General features: G+C 42.0%; 1 protein-coding gene across 1 annotated transcript in view; it reads left to right on the forward strand.

The window, feature by feature from the left end:
• Positions 1–27,930, forward strand: part of LOC131667931 (trichohyalin) — an 80,906-nt gene that overhangs the window by 26,497 nt on the left and 26,479 nt on the right. Inside the window, exons 3-4 of the mRNA XM_058941707.1 lie at positions 4,205–4,280; positions 26,491–26,583. Of these exons, the coding sequence (XP_058797690.1) occupies positions 4,205–4,280; positions 26,491–26,583 (169 nt within the window). The remainder of the gene's footprint in view (positions 1–4,204; positions 4,281–26,490; positions 26,584–27,930) is intronic.

The following is a 27,930-nucleotide window of genomic DNA, read 5'->3' on the forward strand; positions in this document are numbered from 1 at the left end:
ACTCTCATTTCACCTGTTTTCCCTGCATTACAACGGTTTAAAATGAAATCACTGCTCGCAAGAAATGCGCTCTCTTGACCGCGCTCGCTCTTGAAGCATGTATATATATATAAGAAATCGTTGCGCAAGCTGAGCACAGACTAGAATTCACGCGTGCAGGCGCAGATAATTGGCGAGTACGCGCGACTAGCGTTAATGTGCCTCCCGTCGACGTTTTATGAGGTCCGATAAGCTCGGCTGAGTGAAAAAAGAAAAAAGCGAGAGAGCAAGAAAAGAATGGAATAAGAGCCGCGGAGATAGTAGATGGGAATGCCGAGAGGTGAGGAGACGCGCTTAAAAATTGAGATGCGCCAGATAAAAGCGAGGAGCTGGAGCACGCGGCAACGCCGAATGATTATGATTGGTATTATCGATACGGGAGCCAAGTTTCAGATAAAGGAGCCCGAAATGAGATTCTGATTACATCGACGTTCAATATCGTTTGCACTAAAGCGAATGTACTTTGCCGATTGCGCCGTGCGAAGTGGAGAGAGCGCCTTTCGGCGCGGAAATCAAAGTGATGTAAATACACCGGCAACTACTCTCTGACATAATTTGGCAACTCTGGGCTTGACAGCGATCATTTGACTTTTCTATGGCATACGGATAGCGCACTCTTTCCCAAGAGCGATAAATCGAAGGGGGAAACCACCATTTGCACATAAACGTAAATCTGTAGGGAACGAGAATGCTCTGCGCGATTGAAGCTACATCGAGCGTAGGCTACTGACAAAATCACTTAAAGGCACTTTTGCCCTATAAATTATTCATTAAAATTTATTACGATTTGTGTGTGAGTCTCGCTCGCGCATTTTCATGTGTACCTCTGTCTGCTGCCAGAGATAAAGGAGAACTGCGCTCGACTCGATGAAAAACGAGAGATAAGAAGTGTAGGCACGTGTATGGAGAAAGTCGTGCGCGCGGAGTAGCGCAGAGGGTAAAAATGACGCGTGTTATGAAACCGCACGCAAGTTGGAGAACTTATGGCGTCGTTTCACCGTGGAAAGCTGTTTCACTTGTTCTTGCCTCGTATATTTCATTACGTCATTTTTGAGGTGTTCTTCGATGAGCAGGCTTGGTGAAGACTCGCGAAGAGCTGTCGCGTCCGAGGAACTGTTCTTCGTTTTCTTTTTAGGGTTGTCGAGCTGTGAAAATAACTGACAAGCGAAATATTAAGGAGGGGTTCGAGTTCTTTTCTGGAAAATAAGTTATACGCATTCCGCAACATTGTCTGCAGATGTGTGTCTTTTTACGAAAGAACGTTACTCATAAATTGAATAGCTTTAACAATATCAAATTACGGATAACACTGGCGAAGATTAACGTCTTTTTAAATACTTGACATGAAAAACAGCGTAGCTAAAACAATAAGAGGTACAGCTCAAGACGTTAATTAATAGGAATGAACGTGATGCAGCCGGAATATTTATATATATGTACATATATGTTTGCTTTGATATACGCGTAAATCAAGGCAATATGTCGGCAATCGAACGAAGTAGGTTACGCCGTTAGCTGTCGTATGGAGTGCTCGTTAAAACGAAAATATCCGCCATGAAATCTCACGAACCGCGCTAGGTTTCGCATAGCCGCACGCGCGACGTATCATCCATCGACAAGTCCGCATCGGCCGTCACCGCGCGCGCGCGCGGCAAATCCGACAGACTAATCTTAAGATTGCCGGCGACCAACGGAGCAAGTTCTATCGGCCGAATCCTAACTCCGGTGGCGGCGACGCCAAGGAAGAGCAACACGGACGGACGGAGCGCTTTGACTAGAGTTAAATAGTTCCCGTTTGCTGCCGTGCCGCGATAAGCCGCGGGATAGCTAAATTATTTGCCCAATCGACGGCAGTATTCATGCTTGAATCGTACAGATTATCCTGCGTTTGGTTATTCGACGCGGCAACTTTCGCGCTGCAGATTTTTATCGCACTACACCGACGCCGTATATCTCGCAAGCGATAACGTCCTTTACGCAAATGAATAAAGATACAAAGCGAGCGAAACGTTAATTAAAATAATCTTGCGATTTAGCTCGGCGCGCAAACTCCTCGCCTAGATAACCGCAGCTAGTGGCGGCTCCTTGATTACGGCACCCAAGCGCGCCGCGCCGTCTTCCACTCTCTCCGAGCGACTTGCGCCTCGCGGGAGATTGAATGTTATCCAGCCTTGTTCGCGTTGGTCAATCCTTCGTTTACCAAGTCGAGTTTAGCGAGCGGCCGAAAGCTTTTTTACGAGTTTGTTTGATAAGTGCCGGACGATGGGATTTTTATTGGATTGCGGGCTCGGGGGGCTTTATTGAATGGCCGCGCGCGCAGCTTATAGTCCAATGTTGTTTCCACGAAATGAATTTTTTGTTGCTCGTGCCGCTCTTTTCATTCCGACCAAGTAGGCTTGAACGAAAGTGTCTTTTATTTTTGATCGAGTGAAATTGAGAGAGACAGAGAAGGGGAAGGGGCTAAATGGTAATTACAAGGATTTCATAACAAATAACATAACTTGTCGTGTGAAAGTTATAGCGACCAGATATGTACGTAGTTTTGCGTGTATGCAAAATTTTAATTATACGTGACTTTCGTTGATACGCAAGCTGTACGTACGTGGATTACATCATCGTACTGTGCGAACGGGCGCACTTAAGAAATATTGTATAATGACGCATTCAGTAAAATGACGGTGCTTGGCTATAACATTCCTTCCCTCTCTTGTTCCAACAGCGATTCAAAGAGAGCTTCTGTCATATCCATCTTTAAAATTTATCATCTTTTTTTCAATATTATATATCTAGCTCTCATGGACTTTACGTGTCATTTCAAATGCCGATTATCCGACCGTCGCTTTGTTCGTACGTCTATTTAAATCTCTAAAAAGAGTTTAGTTTATATTTCCAAAATTTACTCTAAACATATGACAGGTAATGGCAGATACACGTACTTTTCGATTATTATAATACTATGTAATGTATCTTCACCGCAAATAATCAGAGTCATATAGAGTAACCACAGCCTCTAGCACAAAGCGCAACCACCTTGCTCGTCACGTTCACATTAATCCGTGAAACTCGAGAAAGACCGCGATTCGCACAATGTCTCCGCAGATCAAAGCGAAAAGAAAGGCAAAACGCAGCCAAGGAAGAGAGAGAGAGAGAGAGTGTCAAAGCGCTGGGCGGGGAGCCGCGCGTCAAAGCTGATATGCGTCGAAAGCTGCTGCTCAGACAAGTTTTAGCGCTCACTCGCCTCGCATACCTAACCTAGAGGATGAATCTCCGTTTATCGTCTTGTCCCTCGCTTTGTACCACAGCTGTCGCTTCTCTCTTCGAGGGGGTTTCCCATTTCCTCGCTGAGAGTTTTCAGCTTTTTCCGAATTTGCGCCCTTGTCGAGCTTGTCGTAATATCAAAATTATCAATGACTGATCCGCACGACGGAACTAGTTGTAGTCTGCAACAAGAAAAGAAAAACCCGAGAGCTGGATTCGCTCGTAAAAATCAACTAAGTTTCACGGTACTCGTCCAAACGAATCGGGTCAAGTAATGAAACTATTCTTCAAACAATGGCGCGCGAGAGACATGATAATGATGCTTGTAATAATCAGTCGAGGTACTCGACGGATCACGCGTGAACGAGCACCATGTACCCTCGAAACTTTCCATTATATCCATGGCATAATTATCCACTCGAAAGCCCTTGTCTGGCTTGTGTATCATCAACAAGTTCTTTTTTTACTACCACCAAAGCTCTGTAACTTTTCCGAGTAGTTATAAGCAAAACATGTACAGAAACTATGCATCGGACTATATATATTCTGTGAAGCATAAGCGCGTACTTTGATAGCATCAACGCACGATGCGAAATCCATAACAACTACTAAACTAATTAATTATCGCGCTATTCACGACATTACAGCAGCCGACTATTGGTCTTGTTTTTAGCCAGCTATACGATTTTACATGACCAGTTGTTGCGAGCCGAGCTCAAACTTTGATGAGCAACGATCCGTTTTATACGCGCTCGTGTGCAATTATATTCAAAGCAGATTTTGCGAGCGTGAAAGCGACATCTCATGAAATCAAATCGCTTGTTTACCGTGAGGCCACGCAAGATTAATGACACTGCTAACCGATATATGTAGCTTAATATTTCTCTCGTTTTCCGTCTGATTGCAGAACATACTGGACAAATTCAACCCTGGAGCCAGACAGCTAATCAACGCTGGAAAAGCCTACCTGAAGGCGTTACACGGTAAGTGCCAAATGGACAAGCATCTATATTATATATCGCAGAAAGAGAAAGAAAGAGAGAGCAAAAGATCTCAAACGAAGAGTATAGCTCGTTAGGCGATCTGCCGAGCGTGTAACACAGTGCAGTCACGCTCGAGACGCGTCGACGATAACTCATAGGGTCGCGACGAGAGAACGAGAGAGTGAGACAGAGAGAGAGAGAGAGAGAAAGGGAGGGAGGGAGAAGGCCGTGCGTCCGAGCGTGCAATTGCCATTAATCTCGCGACGACCCGATGCTCTTTTGTGTGTGTAGTCAGGTGCAAGCTTGTTGTGCGATCGCGGCCGCCAAAACGCGATACCATGCAAATATGGATGATGAGGCTGCCGCGGCTGCTGCTTCGCCAGCTCACATTGTCTCCAGAGTTTACTCTTCATCGACGATATACTATTGTTACAGCGCACATATTGCTGCTGTGTACGCGAGCCTGGTAATTTCGCTTAATGATCCGATTTGTGTCGTAATGGCACTTTTGATGTACTATTGTTGAGACTACTGTAAAATGAAGCTAATCCACTAGAGAAAATGTATGTTAACGCTTGTGTCTTGGCATTACAGAATATGTCGAAGAGGAGGATGCTTGGCGCAGATAGTAGATATCTTGCGCAGATTTTGGCAAAATCCCTGCGCAAGATATTATACATTTTGAGGATCTGAACAATTTAAACCTTTAGCAGAAAGTTTCATATATTTCAATTGAAGTTGAATCAGCGTTTAATATTTAACAAAAGTTATCTCAAATAAGTCGAGAAAGTAAACTCTGAATTTTCTAACAACTGTCTATTCAGCAAACCTCTAGTACGTACGTCCGAAAACATTCATAGAGTAAATTAATAATAAGGTTTCAGTATGAATAAACTTTTTTAATTTCCTTTTGAGAATCTAAAACGCATCTAAATGAAATGAAACTTTAAGAATCGTCGGGTATAAGCTCGAGACAAATGTTGATTCAGCCTGCGCCAGCTCATTAGTCCGAGTGAATTTTCCGTTCTTGCGCGGTATAAAAACGTCTATAAATAATATGCGCGCACGCGTACAACTTGAACGTGCTCTGCCCGGAAAGTGCAAAAAAAAGGAAGCTACGAGATGGCTATTTATGGGTCTGAAATCCCATACATGCGAATATCGACGCCCGTATCACACGTGGCACAGCGGATTTACGGCTGGGAGCGAAAGGACTTACGAGCTTCTGTCGGACGTAATACCTGCGAGATGCTTGCTTGTCTTTGTTTGCTTTCTTTGCGCGACGGCCGGGCCACTGTGTTTGATTTACTTTTTTCCTCGCTCTCCGCACTTCACGGATTTACCTTGAATTGCTAGGTTTACTTTGCAGGGATTAAACATTCTTGACATCCTACTGTGATTTGTGGCGCAAAGGTCAGGCGATATTTTTTACCGTTTGTTTGAGCAGCATTAAGTTTCGAGGACGCGCTAAATTAGATATTTCGTGTCTTCGAAATTGGAAAAACTAAACACTTCGAAGGGAATTCGGATTGTTTATTTTGCCTCATTCAACTTTACCATCCGTATATCGCGTTCTAGAAAAAAATCAATCTTTGGGGTTGTTCAAATACGACGACTCATATACTTGCTGTTACGCAAGAGGAATGTTCTTCTTAATCGTATTCAGTTCCACAGGTCGAACAAAACCAAACAAAACAAAGCAAAGTGTCCTTTGTTGCGTGCACGCGCGCTTCTTGCACGCAGCGGCGCACGAATTGTTCGCGCCGCAGCTCTCGTTAACGAACTCCACTCGAGTAATCTCTGTCGGCTCATTCAAAAGTCGCCTATACAAAATTACGCAGGCGGCATTCCGGCCCTTGTAACTGACTTTATCTCGGGGTATCCGTTCGCCGAGGATAGCCGCCGCGCTCGCCTCGTATATCTGAATTAACCTTCGTGTGCACACGTGCTTTTCCGTAATTTATTTGTCGATCTGGTTTTATCGCTCGACGCGGGCACTACATTCCGCCTAAAATTAATTTTGTCTCCGCAGCTCGCCTTCTTTTTACGCCGCCGAGTGCGCAATCCAGCTAGTCTTCTTTGCCGCTCGATACTATTTCGCGTTTCGTTCATATCACCCCGTGGCTGTCCTTTATGGCTGAGAAAAATAAGACGATTTATTTACTTCGCGCGTAGTCTGCGCAAAGTCTACAGATTTTCGTGTTTTCTTTGTTCGCCCTTCAATAAGCGCCGGCTGTGCTTGGGGCTGTAGCTCTCCGCTTTACACAGCGTGCAAAGAAAAAGGCTTACGATGGAGAGCTTCTTATTCATTGTTTCATTCTTGATTCTACACTTCAAACGCATTTTCCTTCTATTGGCATTCCAAAGTTAGCATGTAAAGTTATTGCATTACACGCAGCAATCGTGCAATGGAAAGCTTTCTGGTTTTCAACTTTTAATATCTTCGAAATTAAATGGAAATGCAGAATACGATAAATTTCAATTGAAAGAGGATCAACAAAGAAAGATCAAGCGTCGAAATGGATTTGATAAAGAAGGCTGAGAAAAAAGTCAGTAGAAAAAAGCTCGTTTAGTCCGACATAGCGCAGCAGCACAGTGAGAGAGAGAAAGAGAGAGGCGCGAACGGAAAATTTATTACGCGCCGGGGCTGTGTGTCGGTTCGACTGGACGTCAAACGCTCGGATAAATTGTCTCCTGATATATTGAATTACAAAAAGAGCTGTGCGATCGTGCAACAGATGTTAAACTCGTAAAGCCAGTTATGCCGAATAAACGCCGTTTGATTGCTCCTTAAACACACTCGTTCTTGATTTAATGCTCAAAGCTTCCGTTAAAAATGTTGCTATAGTTGCTGTATAATTTTGTTTCGGATTCGATAAGTATCAATTTATAAATGAGAATAGTGTGGATGTAATGCAATATTCGTTTAACTCAGGATTGCTTGTGACTTTGTGTAACAGTTTATCCGAATTATCTGTATCGTATCTTGTACTACCAATAATTACGATAAACGAAGCAGCATGATTAATAATATGTTTAATTTTATTCGGTTATGTATCTATATTGTGTTCAATCTATATTTACAATAAAAGCGTCAAAGAATAAATAATCAATTTTTTTGAGATTTGGAGGAATAGTCTCATAATGCAAGAAAAATATGTTGAACCATCTCACATGCCTTACATAATTACATATGAAACATTACTCAAATTAAGGCAAACTTTTTTTGAATTTATTTGGTTGTGTTTTAATGAAAACTCGATTTAATTAAAACAATTATTTATTAGGCTAAAATATAAGTAGAAGAATCGTAACTACGCTCGAGAGAGAAATAACACCTCTAGTCAGCTCGGGGTCTCACAGGTAAGTCCGCCAGCGATCTCGGAGCGGTCGTAGCTCGCAGCGACAGCAATCACTCTCGCACACACGCACACACGCGCGCGCGCACATCAAACACACAGGTACGGAGAGCGCCGCGCGAATCCATAGATGCGCCAAGCATGAGACGCGTATAGATAGTAAAGAGCCTGAAATTAATTTCTACACTTTTTCTCATAGCTTGAGCTAACATACTATAATTTTAAAAAGTAATATGAGTAGAAATAAGTAGAAATTAAGAGTTTTTATGTTATATCCCGCGCAATCAACACTAACAGTTTTTTACTCTAATAACATTGATTATAAATTAACCCTTAAAATCGGATATTTGAGGATAAACAATATTAATTTTCGTGTCTTTTTTATTTATTTTTTTTTAATTTACGATATTAGCGGCAAGAATTATTATTTTTAATCGTGTGAAATATTAAATTAATGTTTTTGCTTTTTCTTGTTTGTACAAAATCGAATATCAAATAACCGACTTTTCTAGTTAATTAAATTCAAATGAAAATTTAATCGAAATAAATGGTACATGTCATATGAAACTTGTTATAATTCATCAGGCAGTAACAAATGAAATTTACTTCGCTCTAATTTAATTAGAACTAAATAAGTCCTCAAACGTCATCAAGATGTACAAAGTATTGTATCCTGTGGCCTTAATCTAAATTTACAGTCAACATCTCACTCATCGTTGCCGCCGTCTTGCCTTTGTTCTAGTATCGAGAAAAAAAACCAAATTCAATTAAAGTGAAACTTTTCGAGCAAATCGTGTAAACACTTTATTATTTCCCAGCGGTGGCGCGAGGCACTAGTACTCGCGAAAAGCGTATCCAATCTAATTGCGCCTCCTACTCTCCCAAGTTCATCAAAAGAAGCGTCTTTGTCCGGACTTTTTGTTCGCCGTCCATTCCATTCGAGTCGATCTCACTTATTTGCCTGCTGCGACGACGACGACAACGCTATCTGCTCGCAGTCACAGTCAGTCGCTGCCAATTTGTCTACTCCCCCCCCCCCCACCTTCTCTCTCTCTCTCTTTCTAACGATACTAAGAGCAACCTTGATATTCTATCTGGGCTTATTGTTCTGTCTCGAGCGTTTCCGTCGTTAAAAGTCTTTCACAAAGACATTCTCATAGTTTGATAAACGCTAATGAGTCCATATATACTCCATGCTTTTTTTATTTCTTAAATTATTACCACGGGATACGATGTTTTTTTATTTTTTTTTAAATTTTTTCGCGCTTGGAGCGATCTTGCTAAATTTTCTTTAAAAAATCTAACGAAGCTCGAGTCTCGAAGGGTGACTTTTAGCCAGACGAAGCTCTCCCTCGCCCACCCTTCCCTTCCCTCCGTGAAATTGTGAAAATTCGGCGCTCAACTTGTATTGCCTTCATTTCCGCGCATCGTCCTCATCTGGCGCGACACACCGTGAGAAAGGTAATTTTATCGAGAGAAGAAGGCACATCTACGCGTTTAAATTCATTTGTCAAGTCAACGTCTCGACTCCCCTTCGCGTGAATGATTTATTCGCGAAGTCTCTCTTCCTCTCTCGCCCTGCAAAAAGAAAAACGAAGAGCTTTTTCGTTATTCATGATGCTTGGACACGAAACTGTGATTGTCTTCGTGATGAAGAGTCATTTTACATTTTCTCAAACTTTTGTAGGACTTTCATTACAATCTATCACTCTGTTTATCAATCTGACAAAGAAGACTGCGTATATTCAAGCCAAACGCGATGAAAAAGTGGGATTGTCTTGAGCTGTTGATGGCATTAATAAACATCATTCATAATTTCAGTGGAGTGGGTTGTAGAAACGACGCTAAGGGCTCTTGGTAATCGCATTGTACTTTCAAGAATTAGAAATTTTAGTCTTCACTTTGCGGGAAAATACGAGAAAGTAGCCGTAATTGTATTAGGATTAAAAACAAGATTATATAAAGCATTATAGGTATAATTAGTCTGAAAGCCTTTTAACATAATCAAGAAGACCATAAAGAAAATCTGTTAATTGTTCTAATTATCAAACTCATCAGATAAAAACTAAGAAAATTCAATGATCTTTACAAAGTACTAATTAATGACACTCGTAAGAAAATTTGTTCAAGTTACCCTTAGTTCGTAACTCATGAGTAGGTGTTAATTGACTTAAATGCGTACAAACAAGATCGTTCTTGAAGAGACTAATACGAGAACGACGCCGTCAGCCTCATCATCTCGACGACATTTCCACGACACCGAGCCTGTTTGTCCTTCGTTAAGCCAGGCATCAGAGGCTGCGCAAAAACCAGCAAAAAAAGACAAAAAAGCATACCACTGCCGCTGCTTCGTTAGTAACCCACGCGAGGTGTCAGAGACACGCGCGCACGCTCCAAAGACGAGAGTTAAAAAAAAAACCAGGGAGCACATATGGCTCGTATGGGCGGCGTTACTGCTCGCGCAGGCTCATGTTCTACTCTTGGATGTCTAGCGCATTCTGGCATCTCGAGTTTGTTTGCTTTCAACGAGTATTTCAGTAATAAGCGTTCCCGTGCCAGAGAATCGATGAAATTAACAAGTTTTACATGGATTTAACCTCATAAATGCAGTGGTTTGATTGTCTCCATATTTTCCCCTAAATGTAAGTATCGCAGACAAAATTTAATTAACATAGGTGTTGCTGTGGTGGATAAAATTTGCTAATTAATCATGGAGTAACATCGATATTGGTGGAATACTGCATACATCCAGTCTTCAATTCAATGGTTGCAGTATGTTGCTTTCATTCCCTTGATGATCAGTGAGAGTTAGCTCGCTTCTGCACGCTCTGATTTTATCTATTGCTATTGCCCCTTCCTAACAACTATATGACGCAGAATTTAAAAAATATACTTTATGCATAACAACCGACCCCCTATTTTATCAACATTCAGTGATTCACATGACAGCACTATCAAACTAAGAATCAAACAATGATTAAAATGGATGCAAAAAAAGTAAAATTTTATTACTTTTCTACGAAACGTAGCCAAGGAAATAATTAAAAAGCTCAGCTCAGCAATTCAATTGAAAAATTACTTTTTATTCTTGAACTACCTGCTACAATCGACGGGGAAAGTTTTCAAATTACTCTTGCCCCGACGCTTTGCCCTCTTCAATTGATTATCGCAAAATTTCACAAAGCACCCACGCAAATTCAACCTTCTTTCGTGATTTCTTTGTTTCGAGCTTACAATACCAGTTTCAAGTATCATTAGTAATCTAATTACATTTTCTATGGTTAAAGAGGGAAGCGTTTCTTGCACGCAATATATAACAAACGGTACATATAATGCATAAGATTGAAACGATGTTTTTTGATGAATCATTTTAAGCCTCGGTGATTTCACAAAAGAAGGAGCATTGGTAACATGCAAGTCGCACGGCAGAGATTCATTAATTAATGTCAAACTAAAGTATCTCTCTCCTGTGCCTTAAAAAGATCGTTATTCCTTTGGTTCATTATAACATTCACATGGACAGCTGGAGTGCGTAGCAGCAGCGAGCCACGCGTTCCTAACCGCACACACATCGACAGAGAGGTCCGAGTATAGTTCAGATGCATAACCGCGAGAGAAACTTGCTTTACGAGCGAGACGCTCGGGAATGATACGTATGGTGTTCATTTCGTAGTCACGCGCGTTGTTCATCCTCCCCCAACTGTATTAGTTTCACGTTATAGCACCCAGTTGTACCCCGAGCGCCAAGCGTCTTCCTTTTTCTTTCTTAATGCTTCCTCAAATTTACGGAGTTTAATATTGTCGCGCACCACTGAGCGAAGTGTGCAATAATAATAACCTTACAAAGAAGGACTATTTCAGCTTGGTCGTTTTGATGTGGTCTTTGCGATACGCGACATCACGTTGGAAAATTTGCTTTATAGTTGCAGAGCTGCAATGCTTGGATCTACCGATTTTTATTTTGCAAGTTGAATTATAACATGGTTCAAGCAACTCTGAAATGTTAATGTAACTCAATTCCAGGAACTATCCTTTTGAATCAATTTTCAAAGTTACAATGTCCTTTTTTTTTCGAACAGAAGTCATTATTGGAATAGTTAGGTTATAACTTTTGGAAAGTATGTTGAAATATCATACGGGCGGAGCCCAATATGAACTACACTAACGAGTGAAAATGTTCTCATTAATAAAGTTGCAATCCTGCTCTCTGTAAGTTCCATAACGGCATGTTGCAATATTAACAAAATGTTTTACCAAATACCTACCACGAACATTAAATTTTATATGTCATCGGATATGAATCAATTACTCGAAGCCATTGCAAAAGTAATGAAATATTATTGATATCCGTCACACGAAGAGTGGAGAGATGAATATTTCCATGGCAATCGACATTCACTTGCGCGCCTCATCTTCTTCCCTTGGCTTCCACACACTGCGCTTCCTGTAGGCAAAGCACAGATCCCCTCACAGCGGCGTCTCTCGAATTACGCTCCTAATCTGTCAAACCGTGCAAACGTCTGCCTAAGTGGATTCTACAATGGCTAATCCAATTTACAGGCGCGCGCGAGCGAGCGAGCGCCAGCGAAAGTGGGCTTGGCTGTATTAATAGCGTTTTATTATTCATTTTTCCGTTAATGAGAGCTTATTTTTTACGCTTCATTAAACTTTTTGCAAAAGAGCCAAGCGTCGGAATTATTCGCAAACGTTTCCGCAACGTTTACGATCCCGTGGAAGCTTTTGCCGACTCATCGAAAAGCTCATTTGTCAGTAGTAAGCTCTGCGATGCGTTAAACGACGCTCGTCCTAATTACGCAATAAAAATCCTTCGTGCTTGCGCCCTATCGTTTGGCTCTTATCCCCCTGCGGCTTTGATTCGCTCTCTCTCTCTCTCTCTCTCTCTCTCTCTCTTTCTCATTCTGTCGCTCTCGCAGATAAATTTCGGCAGGAGCACGAAATTAAAGGACGCGGGGGTAAAGAGTTCGAGGCTCGTGCAGCGCGTCCGCTTGGAAATAATTGAATCGGCCTTCCTGCATTGTCACGGGGAATGTCACGTGTGCGGATTATCCGAAGATAATTTTCATTGTTTTGGCCCGGTTTTTAATTGGCGTTTTTAATTAAGGACTCGTCTTTTACGAAATTTAATTAAACTTAAATAAATCAAAAGGAGATTCTGCTATATTTAATGCATTATTTGAGTAAGGCAATGTACTTTAAATTAATTATAAAATCCAAAATCACGTTCAAATATTTTCTTTAAAAAATGAATGTGCGTAGATCAATACGGCGCTTCCCTCTTGAATTGAAAGAGAGTACGCGCTTTACGCGTGACGGTCGAAGCCAGCGAATTTATACTCGCGCTATTCTTTGATGCGCGCGCTCGTATAAAAGCCTTTTCAGAGCTGACCTCCACGCGCCCACGTGTGTGGAGATTTGGTGAGTTGTTAAGGCTCTTTGGGCGAGCGAGCGAGCAAGCTTTAGCAAAATAGCGAACAAAAGAAGTAACCAGGGTGAAAGAGCGGCGGCGCTGACAGTAGTGTTAATCCTTTTCAGTCAGACGTATTAATTGCAATGTCAATTCAAATCTGACCATCATCTCGTTATATCCCGCCTTTTTAGGCACGAACTTTAAGGAAAAAAACCATAAATGAGAGAATCACTGTACTCCAGAAAACGATCTTTTCAAAGCTTCGCCCCGACAACTCGTCATTCCTCTCCTCAAGAACTTTCCTCATTTTCGGGCAACGCGCGGCTTGCCGCCGACACTCCTCCGAATAATTAGGACCAATTAATATTCTCGGCTCGTTTCTCCACCAACGCTCTGAACTTGTCACCTCTATATCTCCCCGACGTCTTTTTCGATGTGGAAAAAATCGAATATTCTCTGTACCCTTTTCCGCGCTCGCGCCGCATTTCTCTTTGGGTGCCAACTGCAATTACGCAGACTCGCGAAGCTTGTGAGCGAAATAATCAGCTCTTTTTTGTTTTTGCAGATTTATGAAAAATGCCCTGGTAAATATTTTTGGAAAATTATTAACCCGATATTTCCATGTCCAGTAATGTACCCATTAAAAGCATAAATTTTATATATCCTGAAAAGCACTCAGACTCTCTCATAAATAGCTGTGTTCCATTTGAATGGCCAGTTTGTGTAATTTGATAACGAAAATGCATTATATATATTACTTAGTCAGCGGTGAGACTGAGCTAACAAAAAGCAAAACAACTCGCCAAGCCTCGTGTTTAACTTGGAAGCTCACCCACTCGCCGATTCCGTGAAAAAGCTGAAGTGTCGTGGGCGCACTATAGAGAGCGTCTCATCCCTCGAGCTCGACAATAGACGCAAGCCGCACATCGCTCGCGCACTCGTGTAGCGAAGGGGTTGTTCGCGGAAAAAGAAGAGCTCGTCGGAAAAGCTGTTTGTCTAGCTGAGGCTGTATTGTCCGCCGGGACAGAGGCACCGAGCGAGGAAGAGAGGGCGTAATGGGGCTGTAGCAATTTCCCTGGGGCGCTCAGGAATGCGATTAAGCGTTGATGGTTTCCTAAATGCAAACGAGCCGCCACTACCGCCGCTGCCGCGGCTGCTGCCAGGGCAATCGCCACTCTAGGGGATCTGACGCTTGATCGTCGAACTGTCGGTAGGGATTGAGATCGCGTTTCGCGGCAATGAAGATCGGTGACGCGAGCACCGACTCGCGCGCTCCAAAGCTACTCCGCTGGCCCTTTTCGCCCGATGTGGTCTTCCTATATGTGGTATCCTAAGGGTGCTTCATGTTGTATCATTAGCAAAATTCTTTGATGAAGGCTTATTTGTTATCAAAGTATCTATCGATTGTTTATTGATATTTTTTTTTTCTATTTTATATATTGAAAGTAAGTCGGGGGAAGAAGGATTCAATTATATCCAGTGACAAGTACTTTTTTTTTAAATAACTCTACAAACTAATCAATTGAGTCCATTCTTTTTAACCTATAATTTTCTCTTACCAATTTTCATACATTTACTTTTTGGATGAATCTCTGAAACGGAATATCATTTTTCCTGAAAATTATGAAATTCCTTTTCTCCAGAAATGGCTACGTGCAATTTCGCCATTCGTATTAATAAAGATCTCGAAATACCGGACGATTTTTCACCATTCATAGAGGCACGTGCATCGCACTAATTAATTAGAATTCGTTCAATATCCGGCAGGGGGAATCACTAGCAAAATAGTATATCTATATATGGCGTCACGTGCAAGTTCAAGCTATGCCTGGGGTTGAGGAAGAAGGGTCAGTTCGTTGGCTTTGACTCTCGGTTTCGCCTCGCTGTTTTCTACCTCACTCTTAACAGCTGTGAGCGATACCGTAATGATGGTCTATGTAATAGCTTCCGTACGTATTTCGCGTCAGTTACAATTTTTTTTCTTCATCAAGAGGGAACTTCGCTTCCAGATGTGTTTACAATAATGTCGGATTGACACCCATGCTTTGATTTATTTATTGTATAAAAATTTTCTGTTGTAAACTATTTATAGGAATTTATTCATAATTTGACTAAATTATAAAGTTGAAACAGGAATTAAACAGTGCCACTTGTGAGCAAATCCAGTGTCTAATTCTTGACATTCCGACGTGGTGTAAATTTTATTTAGAAATTTCCATCGTATGAGTAACTAAAATTTGTGCGTAACAGTCATTATGGAGAGTGAATTAATAATTTGGAAAAAAGATTTGGCAACGGCGTAGCAATAATATGATATCTGGGAAATAAAAATTTTTAAAATACAAAAGCTACTTGATGACTAATTATTTCATTTGACATCCAATTCATATATTGGAAAGTGAAAAATTTTTGCAAGTATAGTGTGTCATAACCTTGCTCGTTATAAGAGGTAGCCTAGGCCACGAGTATTCGCTAAACGGATATGCCAAAAATTGAGGGCCAAAAAAAGTGCCGCAAATGCGAATATATACAGTGAAAAACCGTCATCACCCGCGCTAATTAACGCCTTCTCTCTCTCTCTCTTTCTTGTGGCGGATGGCAACCATTGCAGCTACTCGACTCGTCTGAAGTAGCTCCAGCTCTCTTTTCCTCTCGTTACTTTCTCCGCGTCGAGTCATTATTTTACTTCTCTCTCCTCTCTCTTCATTTCTACCGCGGACTCTTTTTGCGTACGTTTCCTTCTAGCGCCTTCGTCCTTTTTTTCTTCTCTTTTGCAGAGAGAATTAAACCGCGAGCTGGTTTTTTTCTGAGACAATTTTACATGGCGTTCCGCGCTCTGGCTAATGACATTACTCGTCGGTGTAGTAAGTCGCTGGGCTTTCGATGTAATGACTCTACGTAGAATATTGCGTAATATCACTGATTAAACATCTCCTTGCGCTTACTCTTATTCCTTTCTCCGCTGTTTTCAACGTCAGCAGACGTAGTTTCCTTTTGCACAGAGAATGACGGGACAGAACTTTATCGCTCTTTGTCTTCCCGTCCCTCAGGACTTTGCTGACGCTCACTCGCTCACTCTCATTCGCTCGTGTAATTATAGACGCACGCGCCGCATGGCGTCGGAAACGCGCCAGCTGGGCAATGCCAGCAGTCATAATTCTCGCGGTTTCTCTTCTCCTTCTTGCATCCCAACTTGGATATATGTTCTAGCTAACGGATTCTTTATTTTTTTCTATTGTACTTTTGCCGTCAGCACGTCTATCCTATTTACACTTGACATATCTTTTTAATACTTACTTTTGTAATGAGTCTTGAGATTGATCTCGATGACCTTAATTTGATTCTAAAAATCATTGATTCTAAAAATTCATGAAAACGACAAACCGAAACAAAATTATGCTTAAATTCATGAACAAGAAGAAATATGTAGTTTACGAGAAACATAAAATCTCCTCGATTCTCTATTTCTCTTGCTTCTCTTTTTTTTCTTTTCCTTTTTAACCGCAGTAATAATACAGGTCGAATTTTTTATTTGCTGCTTCTGATGCTCAGCATGGTTTCCCTTTAAAGCACCTCATGTTCATCTCTGGTACTTGTCGTGCTTTTCTTCTCGCGCTGCGCGTTTGGCGCGCACGCGATCGATGCGGCACGTGGGCGAGGAAGAGCAAGCGAATGAACATCGCGCCATTCTGCGTAGCCAGTCGCGCGCATGAAGAGTCGCGCCATTACACCGACTGGCAGAGCTTCTCTCTCTGGCGCCGCGTGATAACGAGCAGCGATAATAATAAAGCGAATCACACTGCCGCGACGCGTAACAATTTTTCCTGTCGGGGGGTCAGATATGGCCGTACTTCGGGTCAAGCAATTCTCGGGCTGTTTTTTTTCTCTGCCGAGTGAACCTGTAAACGAGAGCTTTTATTGCGTGGGTGACAAGCTTTATATTGGTTTGGTGACGAGAGAACGGCAAAAAAACATCGTTTCTCTTCGATGGTTTTTATTGAAAGCAAATCCCTCTGTTTGTTTGTGCTGGTAATCAAAACCATAATGGGAACTCAATGCTGCCTGATCCACGATAAAATACGCGTTTTTGATTGTTTGAATGAGATTTGTCGCTTGGAAAACTGCAGTTGCAAAACCAATTATTTTTACTGATCTCTTAACGCGTATTTAATGATGTCAGCCGGAATAATCACGCTATCCTCAAAGCATTCTCTTTTTATACCATAGACCAAATATAGAATAGGAAAATAGCGATTTTAGCTCGTTGCATCAGAGCTGTAATAATCTTTTTAATTACCTCGTAAAAATGCGAATAACAATGAGAATTAAGAAAATAATCACTTTAAGCTCCCTCGTTAAAACCAAGTAATAAAGAAAGGTTCGCTCAGCATCGATACATCGCATTTCGTTAACCGATAGGTCGCGTAAATTCCAACAATCAAGATTGAAAAAGCCGTTCAGTCTATCAGGTTATCGTGATTGGCATAAATTACCGATGCCGCGGAACTTTAAAAATAGAAGTTTTTGTCTTTCGCACTTTATATCGAAGGGAAGCTTGGAATGGACGGAGAAAACTTTGATAAATGAGTCATGATGCGATATGTATGTATAAATTTGCAAGCTTCCTAGTTGAATTTTATTTATGTCTGGGATCATTGTTTCATATAGCGCGGAAAGATTTTTACAACATGATCATACATACAAAAGAATACTTCTTATAATGTGGTTCACGAGAATGGTATGCGTCTCATGACAATCTAATTATTCTTGTCCTGTTAGAACTCACAAATTTAGCGTTGTACGGTTTCTGACTAATTTTTGTCATTACTACTCACTAACTTTCATAGAGTTTTCCGATGTTTGTTTTAAAGTACACATCTTGAAAGCGATAATAGTTGCAAGCGTTCCATAGAAATATTCGTTTAAAACAAACTTTTTCTATGGAACTCGATATTCGAGCAAGCAAGTGGATATAGCTGCGCTCGAGGGGACAGAGATGGGCAATTGATGACGAGCGGCCGCCGAACGGGAAACGAGTTGGAGAGGGCAAGAATTTTTCGAGAGTTCCATTCATTTCGCCAGCATTCCCGGCGCCTCTGAGAAATGGCGCTCGTTACCAAGTCCCTTGAATACTATCGAACCTCTATACTTCGTTTTTCTCCCCCTCTCGCGCTCTTTCCTATTCGCTCTACATCTCCTTATCTGACGCGGAGTTTGCTCTCTTATTTTGGCGAATAAGAAGAGAACGAACGAGAGCAGCAAAAACCTCGGAGGATCCTTTAATTGCGAGCTCGAGCGAGTTTCGATGGACAGCTACGCGCGCTACTAGTTCTGCGGCTGTTAAAGCTTCTAGCTAAATGAATAGCTTGGATTTTTTTCATTCCTTTTGATGAAGAATCTAGAATACGTTTTCTGTATTCAATTACGAAAGCAAACTCCACGGCACTTTTTATTTTTACCACTCGCAAGACTTGTTCTCTTTCTAGTATGAGCTTTTTTTTCTACGAGTGAATTTTTTTTGGCGTTGCTTATGTGAATTGAATACGCTTTAATTGGAGCATATAATAATCATCTCATGTTTTTTCACATAAAAACTATTGAGGATATATTTCAAATGTATGAATGCAAAGCAGCCTTCTAAGTGGAAATAAGTCTATCAAATTTTTGTTTCTCGGGCTACTGTTTCTTTTCAAGTCAACTTTAAAAATGTGCAGCGCTCGAAAGAGTAACATTCTCAAACAGGTTTTTATATATTTAAACTAGTTAATTTCTCTCAGATCCGGCAAGATGAAGTTGAAGATGTTTTCAGCTAAGATTTGACGAGAAATGAACGGAAAGTCGAAGAATGGGGGACAATTGTCAAATTATACAATCAAAATTCATTCCTACAGTGTCGCTTTGACAGGATAAGAAGACTTCATAATTAGTAACTTTACAAGAACCTATGAAGTCCGAATTTTTCAAAGTTTAATAGTTATTCAATCAAAATAGATCAGCAGTTATGATTGGAAGCTCAAATTCCGACGTAAAACTCGATTCAAGCTGAAAGTTTTTGAAATTTCATTAAAACGTTCGCTTTAACGTTGTAAAAAGATAAAAAATAAGAAAGGAGGAGTTAAAAGGGCACGGAAATAAAGAAAACCGAAGCACTTTGCTCGGGTACACACAAATATAGAAGCGGATGACCTTGCTCTCTCTCTCTCTCTCTTTCCGCGCACACATATCGCTTTGCAATGCAAATTCACCGAGGCGCCGAGTGGTTTTCCCGCTGCTGGGCAAATAGCGTGCGCGCAAGCGCCTCCCAGTTTCGTTAGCCAAGGCTTTTTAGAAAGCGATGCTAATTGGCCGGCTTGAATTATTTACGTATGGTACCCCATCTGTGTGTTACAACCTAGACATAACTTTTTTTCGGGCGTGGTTGCGCGAAACACGCTCCACGACTATTGCTAAATTTTCAGAGCATCGCAATAATAATAACGAAAAAATTGCAGCAGCGGCGACCGGTGAAAAATCTTCCAGATCACCCTCTTTGCCCTCGCGGAGATCGTGAAGAAATTTCGAACCCACGCTCTTTCGTCGGATTTCGCATGTGTCCCCCGAAAATATCACGGCAGAATATCGTTGAAAAACTAATCCTATTTCACGTACAATAATTCTCATCACGCACCTCGTAACCTTGACAATGAAAAATCACTTTCACCTTCACGGCTTGGCGCGCGCGCGCGAACTTTTCAATTCAATAGAGTTCGGGGTGCGCAGATAAGGCGTATAGCACAGCTTCGTCGCGCGCGAGCGTAGACACAAGACCTTTGCTACTGTACAGGATGTTTTTGTATAAGAGAGCAAAAACTCACGGCGGGCCTATTCATGCCGAGCGTGAAATATGCGATCGCGATGTAGACAGCGTGGATTCAGTGGGGGATGAAGCGAAAGTGAATCTCGCTCACTAAAAAGTCGACGCGCAGCGTGCGGGTGCTCGCGGGGACGAGAAAGCAGTGGTAACATTGGAGGACACAAGAAAAGGGAGCCGATAGGCATCCTCGATTATGTCGACGGTAGCTACATGTATACGTCTAGAGGGGGAAAGCGCGTATGTCTTCTACGATGTTGTCGTAGGGGAGACTTCCAAGCCGAATTGCCCCAGCGATCGAAGATAGTGTTATTTATCAAGATCTCATTCAATAGGATATATTGCTACACGCGTAATTATCTCCTGTGTATGCAACGATTTACCTCGCTCATTCGTACACGCGTCGATTTCGCCAAATTTATAATTCTACAAATACTCAGAAAGTGAAAACTCATTGCTCGTAGAGCCGAGAACATAATGCATTGTTCAAAAGTACATACAATCACTATGCTAAAATCTAAATCAAGATTCCGGTGAAAAGCCCGCAAGCAAACTCGGCTGGACTACTCAACGCTCGCCGAACTTTCTTAAATTTTCATTCGACAATATGATAATCAATCTGAGCGGGACAAGCAGCTTGCAGAGCCAACTCGACAAATTGACTCATCTAATATTCAATTAAAACCAAACGAGCGCGCTGGAGATGGGCGCGAAAAACCGAGAGACACTGCCACTTTCGCCTGGCGTGCGGTAGCAGCCAGAGTCATCAATTATGCAGCAATCGAAGCTGGAAGGAGAGCGAGAACGAGCGAGTTGGCCGGGAAATCTTGAGTTCGTCTTGTGGTTGGCTTGCGGTTAATCGTAGATACTAGTGCGCAATGCGGGAAAACTGAATGGCGAGCCGTGAACGAGTGCGCATCGACTAGACAATTGCATGGTTACCTTTGATCAGCAGTCGCTTCTTTTGACAGCGACTTTGAGAGAGTCCCACAGTCGCTATTCACGGAGTCACTCTTTGGAATAAAAATATTCTAAATTCGTCGCGAATGATGTTTCAGCGAGCTTGCAGGCGTTCTTGTAAGTTTGATGAAAAGCCAGCGGAAGTATTAAAAATTTACGCCGTTAAAAGCCGCGCAGCAGACGAAAAGCACGTCATGTGGGCTTGTGCGCAGTCGGAAAAAAATAAAAGAAGGAAGCGAAAGAGCGAGAGAGATAAAAACGCCGCTAGCGGAATAAACCATCGAGAGTCTAGCACGTGCAGCAATACACTTAGTTGCACGCACTGACACTCAAGCTCTCTTCCGCCGAAAATCACGTCAACGTTTCAGCGACGAAAGGGCACCTGTTTTTTATTCGCTCTAAATGTATGCATACGAAAGTGCTCAGATGCATGAGCATCGAACCCTAGAGCAACGAGACTTGGGTATAATGAACGTAGGCAAGAGCAACAAACCTAAACCACATTAGCAACAGCTCAGTGAGTATGGGCGAGTGAAGTGGCCAGATAGCTAGCTGTTTCTCGACAAGAAGAGGGTGGCAAGCTTGGAGAGCTGGGTATTAACGCAAATAACGATAAACGCTACTACCGTTGCCGTCGAGTAAGGAACGCAACGCCCTCAAGGGCTCGGATAATAACGTGACACAATGGCGCCAAGTGGAGGAGGAACTTGCCATACCTACCCCCTCCCTTTTGCTCTCTCTTTTTGAAGCTTTTTTCTACAAGAATAAAGGGTGTTGCTGTACTAGGAGCGAGTGCGTATATTCGCACACTTTTACTTGTAGTCTTGTTTCGAATTTGTAGAGCGCAACAGTGGACTATACCCCGCTCGTGGTGATTTTGAAAGTAGCAGGTAAATTGTTATTTATTTATTTTCTGTATTAGCCGCACACTTGACTTCGTGCACTCGGTCGCAATTTCATTAGAATTGCTGAAGTTGAGTGGAAGAAATATATGATATTCTTTTATTGAAGCGTTGAAAAGTTTGTGCAGTCGGCAAACCATCAAACGTCGAAATTATTTGAAGAGAAATAATTGAAAATTACGCTGACCGAACGAGAAAAACTTGCTTGTTTTCATTAGCAGTCATGTTAGCGAACTTTTCCTTTTATTGTTCTCTTACCTCGGGCTGTTTTTTTTAGATAATTTCGTTGATGCCCTAGCGCCACCGACCATGGCAATCCTCGAAACGAATGAACTACACGCCGAGAGACAAAGCGCGTGAGAGCGCGGTGGCAACCGCGATTCGAGGCAGGGAACGGGGTGTAAATTATGGCGCTCTTGAATGCAGCAACCGTAGGCCGTGGCTTTATTTATCGCTGCGTCGCGCTCTCGACTCGCTTTATCTTCTTTCATTTTTTGCACTCTGCACTTTTTTTCCTTTTCTCTTTTATTTCTTTTTTTGTGGCTTAGCTCGTCTTTAACTTGCTACGGAATTAAATGCCCTCCAGCGGTATATATTTTTAATTGCTTTGGGTTGGTTTACTCGAGCGAAAATTGGGAGATTTAAGTGAAAGAGGTCTCGCTATAGTCAGGCAACCGGTAACTTTTTACTCTCCGACCCATTTTAATTGGTCTGTGTGTCTTTCGCTGTTTGTCTCGGACTTTATAGTCGCTTGACACAATTTCAGCCAACGCTACAATTCAGTGATATATATTGTGATCTTACTCAAGCAGCTTCGCCAAGTTATTGAATACCTCATAAAGTTGGATTGCTAAGTCATAGCGCAGAGTATGCGGAGTCTGGGTAAAAAGGTAACTCTTGCTCGCAAAACTTGCTCTAACCAGACTGCCTGTCTCAAGACGCACGCGCGTGTACTCGTAATTACGTCTTAATTAATGCTATTTCTTTGCCGACGCGACCATGATTGTTATGCCGGGCGCCGATCGCACCACTTGCATTATTCAACTGAGAAAGAGGGTGTCGAGAGATGTATGGTTCTTGCTGTAAAGGGGTGAATTTTCGAAGATTTTTCATGGCTCGTTCTGACAGTTAATAAAAGTTTATTAATTATTTTCATCGTACATTTCTGACCACATTGTTTTACGTTCACTTATTAATTACGTTATCCATAAAAACAATATAATGAAATGTCAGTTTGAACTTTTACGCTATTCTACAGCTTGTTTTTCTTTGATTCTATTCTCAAATAACCGAGGCGAAGTTCTGTAATCGTAAAAAAATGAGTATAGCAGAGGAAGAAATTGAATCGCCGTTATGAAATCAAATCTCGTTCGGCGTTGCACGTCGGATGTGGAATTTAATTTTCAATTATCGAGACGTTCGTGTTTATGCCGCGCACGACCATTGCTTTACTGTTCTGTCCATTCAAAACTTTCACGTTGATCCACCTGCTATTTCACTTTGCTAATTGAGTTTCCGTTAATGAAAATTTTTCAATCGCAAATATGAGACTTTAATAATTTTTTTCTCAATAACGTTGAATTCTAGGACTTGTACCCATTGGGACTTTTGTTCAGAATATCCACATCTATCATATAAAAAAGTTTCAAGACATTTCACTGAGGACCACTTTTCCATAAGAATAGTGCGGAGTCCTTTTTCAACATATCTGAAAATACAATATTTATTGGTTTTGAAATATTACTTGACTTTGAGGTGCATTAATTCATAACGTCAGAGATAAAAATTCCTCCGCAATACCAATAATCTGAAATCTCCGACAATGAAGAGCGTGGAAAGAGGAATATTCTCGATAAGACGCTAAAAGTCACGCGCTGTCAAGCACACATACACTCGCGAACGAGTAGTTCGCTCCCTTTCAGCGAAGGGAAATGATCCGCTCAGTCGAGGCGTGAAGCTCTTTTGGCAAACGCGCGTGTCAATGGGTTCGCGCATATATACGCATATGCCACAGTCAAAAGTCGAAGACGACGTACGAACAGTGAAGGGGAAAGCTCGTGCTTGCAACATCTGCCTTCGCATCTCGTGGAGAAACTGCGCAGCTGCAGCGATGCGTATTCGTCGTTTGTCAATTCACTGGGGAAGACAGTGGGAAGGCATAACAGTTTTATGGGACGTGTCGACTTCTGTCTCTGCACCTGTCACTAAATAGTTTCACTGATTATTTCCGGGAGATTAATTCGATGGCGATGTATGAGTCCTTGAAATGATCGGTAATCCTACGATATAATAAATCAAATTCATATATCTCATATAGGTACTTTGCGATTATTGATAGCGCGCAATTTCTGGCTGCGAACGAAGAATCCCGATTGAAAAACATAATTTTTCTGTAGAACGATCGATATGGCTACCATCGTCACAATTTTTCATTTGGTCGAAATTTATAGCGGACTAAAAAACTCGTACTTGGATAATGCACAGTCAGCTAATGGTCATTTTTATTTATCACTACCTACGAATCCGTAAGTTCTATACTAACTTTCACGAAAATAAGCGTCGACGATGGTAAATCTAGAAACTTATTCATAAATTTACGTGAATGATCTCGGTAATCTTGGTGAAAAAAAATTTCAGAGGAACTTTATGAGTCTTCAATAATTGTATTTGCATACGATCGTCTCGCTCTTCATTTTGATAGTGTAAATTTGCATTCATATTCGCGTCTAAGCCAGCGACATAAAGTAGGACTTTAGTGTACTTTGAAACAGAGCTGTAAAACAAACATATTTCGCTTGGGCGTGACGAATAAGCGACACTCACGAAGGGGCTCAATTTGTAATGCGGACCGCTTTTTTATCTGTTATAGGGTCAACTGAATGTCATCTCGCCATAAATTCCAGGTCGCGAACGCTATAATTTCCGAAAAAAAAAAAATGTTTTCAATTCAAACATTGCCGAGCTATGAATCTCGAGTATAATCAAAGCAATTTAATCGAAAGCCATCGTTGTAAATCATACAGCAGCCGCGGCAGCCTTATCTGCAGATACACACTCGTCTTTTAATAATCGAGAGAGCAGCAATTTAACCGCGCGGCCGCACCCTAATCGAAAATCTTGTAATTTATTCGGGCGGAACAATTGGCCACATCGCCCGCGTTGCTCGGAAAATTATGCAGCGGCGAAAACCTAATTATCCGCTAGCGAGCGAGGGAATGACAATTAACTTGTCTTGGGAGCTCTTCGTCACTTGGCTACGCGCGACGCATTCTCGCGCGCCGCTGCGGCGGCCACCGCGATTGTCACTTAATTTACTTGGCGCGCTAGTGTTACTACGGCCGGTCGCGACGTAAACAGGTGTCATGCTGCAAGCCAGGCTAATTCATTTTGTAGTACCGGAAAATGTAGCGCAAACAAGCGTCCGTTTCTAATTCTCACACGCGCCAAGCTTTCCATTCGCTCTAGTCGTCGCGTCGGTGACTTTTTAGAGTCCGACAACGTCCCTCGGAAATAAGAACATTAGACTAAGTAAGAGATAAGTAAGTAGAAATGCTGGCGCTACTGTTGGCAAGCGACAATCGACATGCAGGCGAGGCTGCTTGCGCGCGCGTGAAAATATCGGCTAACGAGATAAACTTTCCTTAACTACTCTCTTCTCTCACGTAAGCGTGCGAGCGAGTGCTCTCCCTCAACATTGATATTCCACGGGAGCGCTCACTTAATCCTCGTCTTTTGTCTTTAAGAGCCGGGACGATTTTCAAGGCAGACGCTGAATAAATGACTCCGAGATGTGCGCAGCTCCTTCTCTTTTTATCTCTCTCTCTCTCTCTCTCTCTATTTTTTCTTACCGAGATTCTTTTTAGCCTCAAACGATATTTTCTTCTTTTAATTGACGAAGAAGAAGAAAGCTTTCCATCGATATGGTGCCACAAGTTGATGTCTATCATATAATCTGCAAGCTACATATCGATACGATACAAAAATATTAAGCCAACACGACATACGTATTTACACATTTACTCTTTCAGGGTAAAGGTGTAAGAACGAGAATATAACAGTGATTTGCTGATTGATCTTTCACGGCAGCCCATACACGCGTACGTGTAAAAATAGCGTCTTTGATATTTCCGTTCTTTGCTGTTCTATACGAATATGTTTTTATGATAGCTCTTGCATCGATAGATTTTGTTATTATTAAAGCGATTCGAAGAATAAAGAAATCCTACGATAAAGTTTTTATTTTAAAACTTTAAAAAAATACTACATCCCCTACACGAAATCCTCATAAATCTTAGAACGTGCTTTTTGAAAAGAAAAAGTAACGACTAATTTTTACTGTGGGGCTTCGCGTTTACAAAAGATTTTACGAGCTGGAACAAAAATTCACAGGTACATAGATTTCAGGCAAACAACCATTTCCATCTAGGCTCATCCGAAGTCTAAAACTCCCACATGCACACAAAAATAACCTATCTTTGAGAGATTGCATAACAAGCGAGTAACTTACAATCATGCACGCATACTCTTGGCCTAGTTCCTTTTATGATACCTTTTTTAGCCCTGAGCGGGTGGAGGACGGGGTGGGACTCGTAAACGTCCGATAGCTCGCGCGGGCTGCTGTGGTTTTACGATAAATGCCTCCTCAAAGACGACGTATAAACTTTCCACGGTTGTTGCTCGTAAACTCACGCTGCCTCTTATTTTTTTATAGGTGCCGCAGCCGCCTCGAAGGTTTACGTCGATGCTCTGTCCAAACTCGCCAGGCAGGCGCAACTCGGTACCTGGGGTGGCTCCCAAGATGTTGGTAAGTGAAACGTGTCAGATTTCCATCTTACATAGCTACGCGAACGAACTGCAATAATTTTCACAAAGTGCGCGAGAACGTCCTTATTATTACTTTATACTGCCAGTTTGAAAGATAATATAATATCATCCTTGATTCACGTTTTCAAAACTTCTTACCCACGTACCGGTTGCTTAATATCCGTAATCATCAGTATCACGAGCTCAAATACGCAGACAAGACTGACGCATCAGCATGAGTGTCGTGCAGCTCGTAAACGCCGCGTTCGCGTAAGCTCGCTCGTATCCAATAACGCGTACGCGCGCATGGGCTGCCGGAAAATGAATTCGCGCGACACGTGTCAAACGGCAGAACGAGGCAAAGCGGACGTGTCTGGCGAGGCTTCCTAAAGCCAATATAACGCCAAGAGTGCACACGCGAGTACCAAAGATTCTTAAACTAACAAGATCATTGCCGAAGCGAGAGAGAGAGAGAGAGAGGCAGGGCGAAAGGTCGGCAACCCGGCCGACTCAAGTCTATCGTTGTTATGTGTTATGGTCAGCTGGATTTGTGAAGCCTCCAATCGCGAACATGGCTTAGGTGCCAGCGCCTTTGCGTACGAGATCGACTTGAACGTGATGCGAGGACTCTACGGGAACTACTCGGGTATTATTAAAAATGTTGAAGTCTAGATAGATGGCAAAGTGATTAAAGTTGATTAAAGCGAGTCACGGAGGAAAAAGCGTACACCTTCCAAAGTACAAAGTAATGGCAGCCAGCATCCCCAAGAGCGACGGACTTTTTTCGCATCACGTGCAATGTGATGGGGTTGGGTTCCGCGAATCGCTTTGAGTTTCGGACGTCGGCGGCGGCGACTTTCCCTCTTATCCGGCACTTTTTGCTGGAAAAGTTGAACGCGCGAAATGGGATGGAAGTTCGAGAAAGCCGGAACCGCATCGAGAAATTTAAACTTAATTACGAATAAGATTCTGCCTGGCTTTCATTTTGGATATTTTCGGCGGCGCCGGTGATCCGCTTTAATTTCCGGTAGTAGAAGCCAGCGAAATTTTTCGAGTGCTTCTCATTCGAGTTGAAATGCTGTTTTCAAAATGGCAAACAAGACATAAACCAAACCACGGAAAATTTAAAAAATACACATATATGTGTGTGTGTGTGTGTGTGTGTGTGTGTATACAACTATGATCGTGGCGCTGTGAAATTTTAATTTGGTCATCGTATCGCGAAAACAACCAGAACAAATATCCGCTTATTTGTAAAGGAAAACGCCCGTTACTTGCCAATATCGCATAGTTAATTTTATATCACGAGGCTCACTATTGAGGCGAAAAAAAACATGAAAATGTCGAT

Source organism: Phymastichus coffea, unplaced genomic scaffold (assembly GCF_024137745.1).
Source record: "Phymastichus coffea isolate CEN01 unplaced genomic scaffold, Cenicafe_Pcof_1.1 PCOF00072, whole genome shotgun sequence".
NCBI lineage: Eukaryota > Metazoa > Arthropoda > Insecta > Hymenoptera > Eulophidae > Phymastichus > Phymastichus coffea.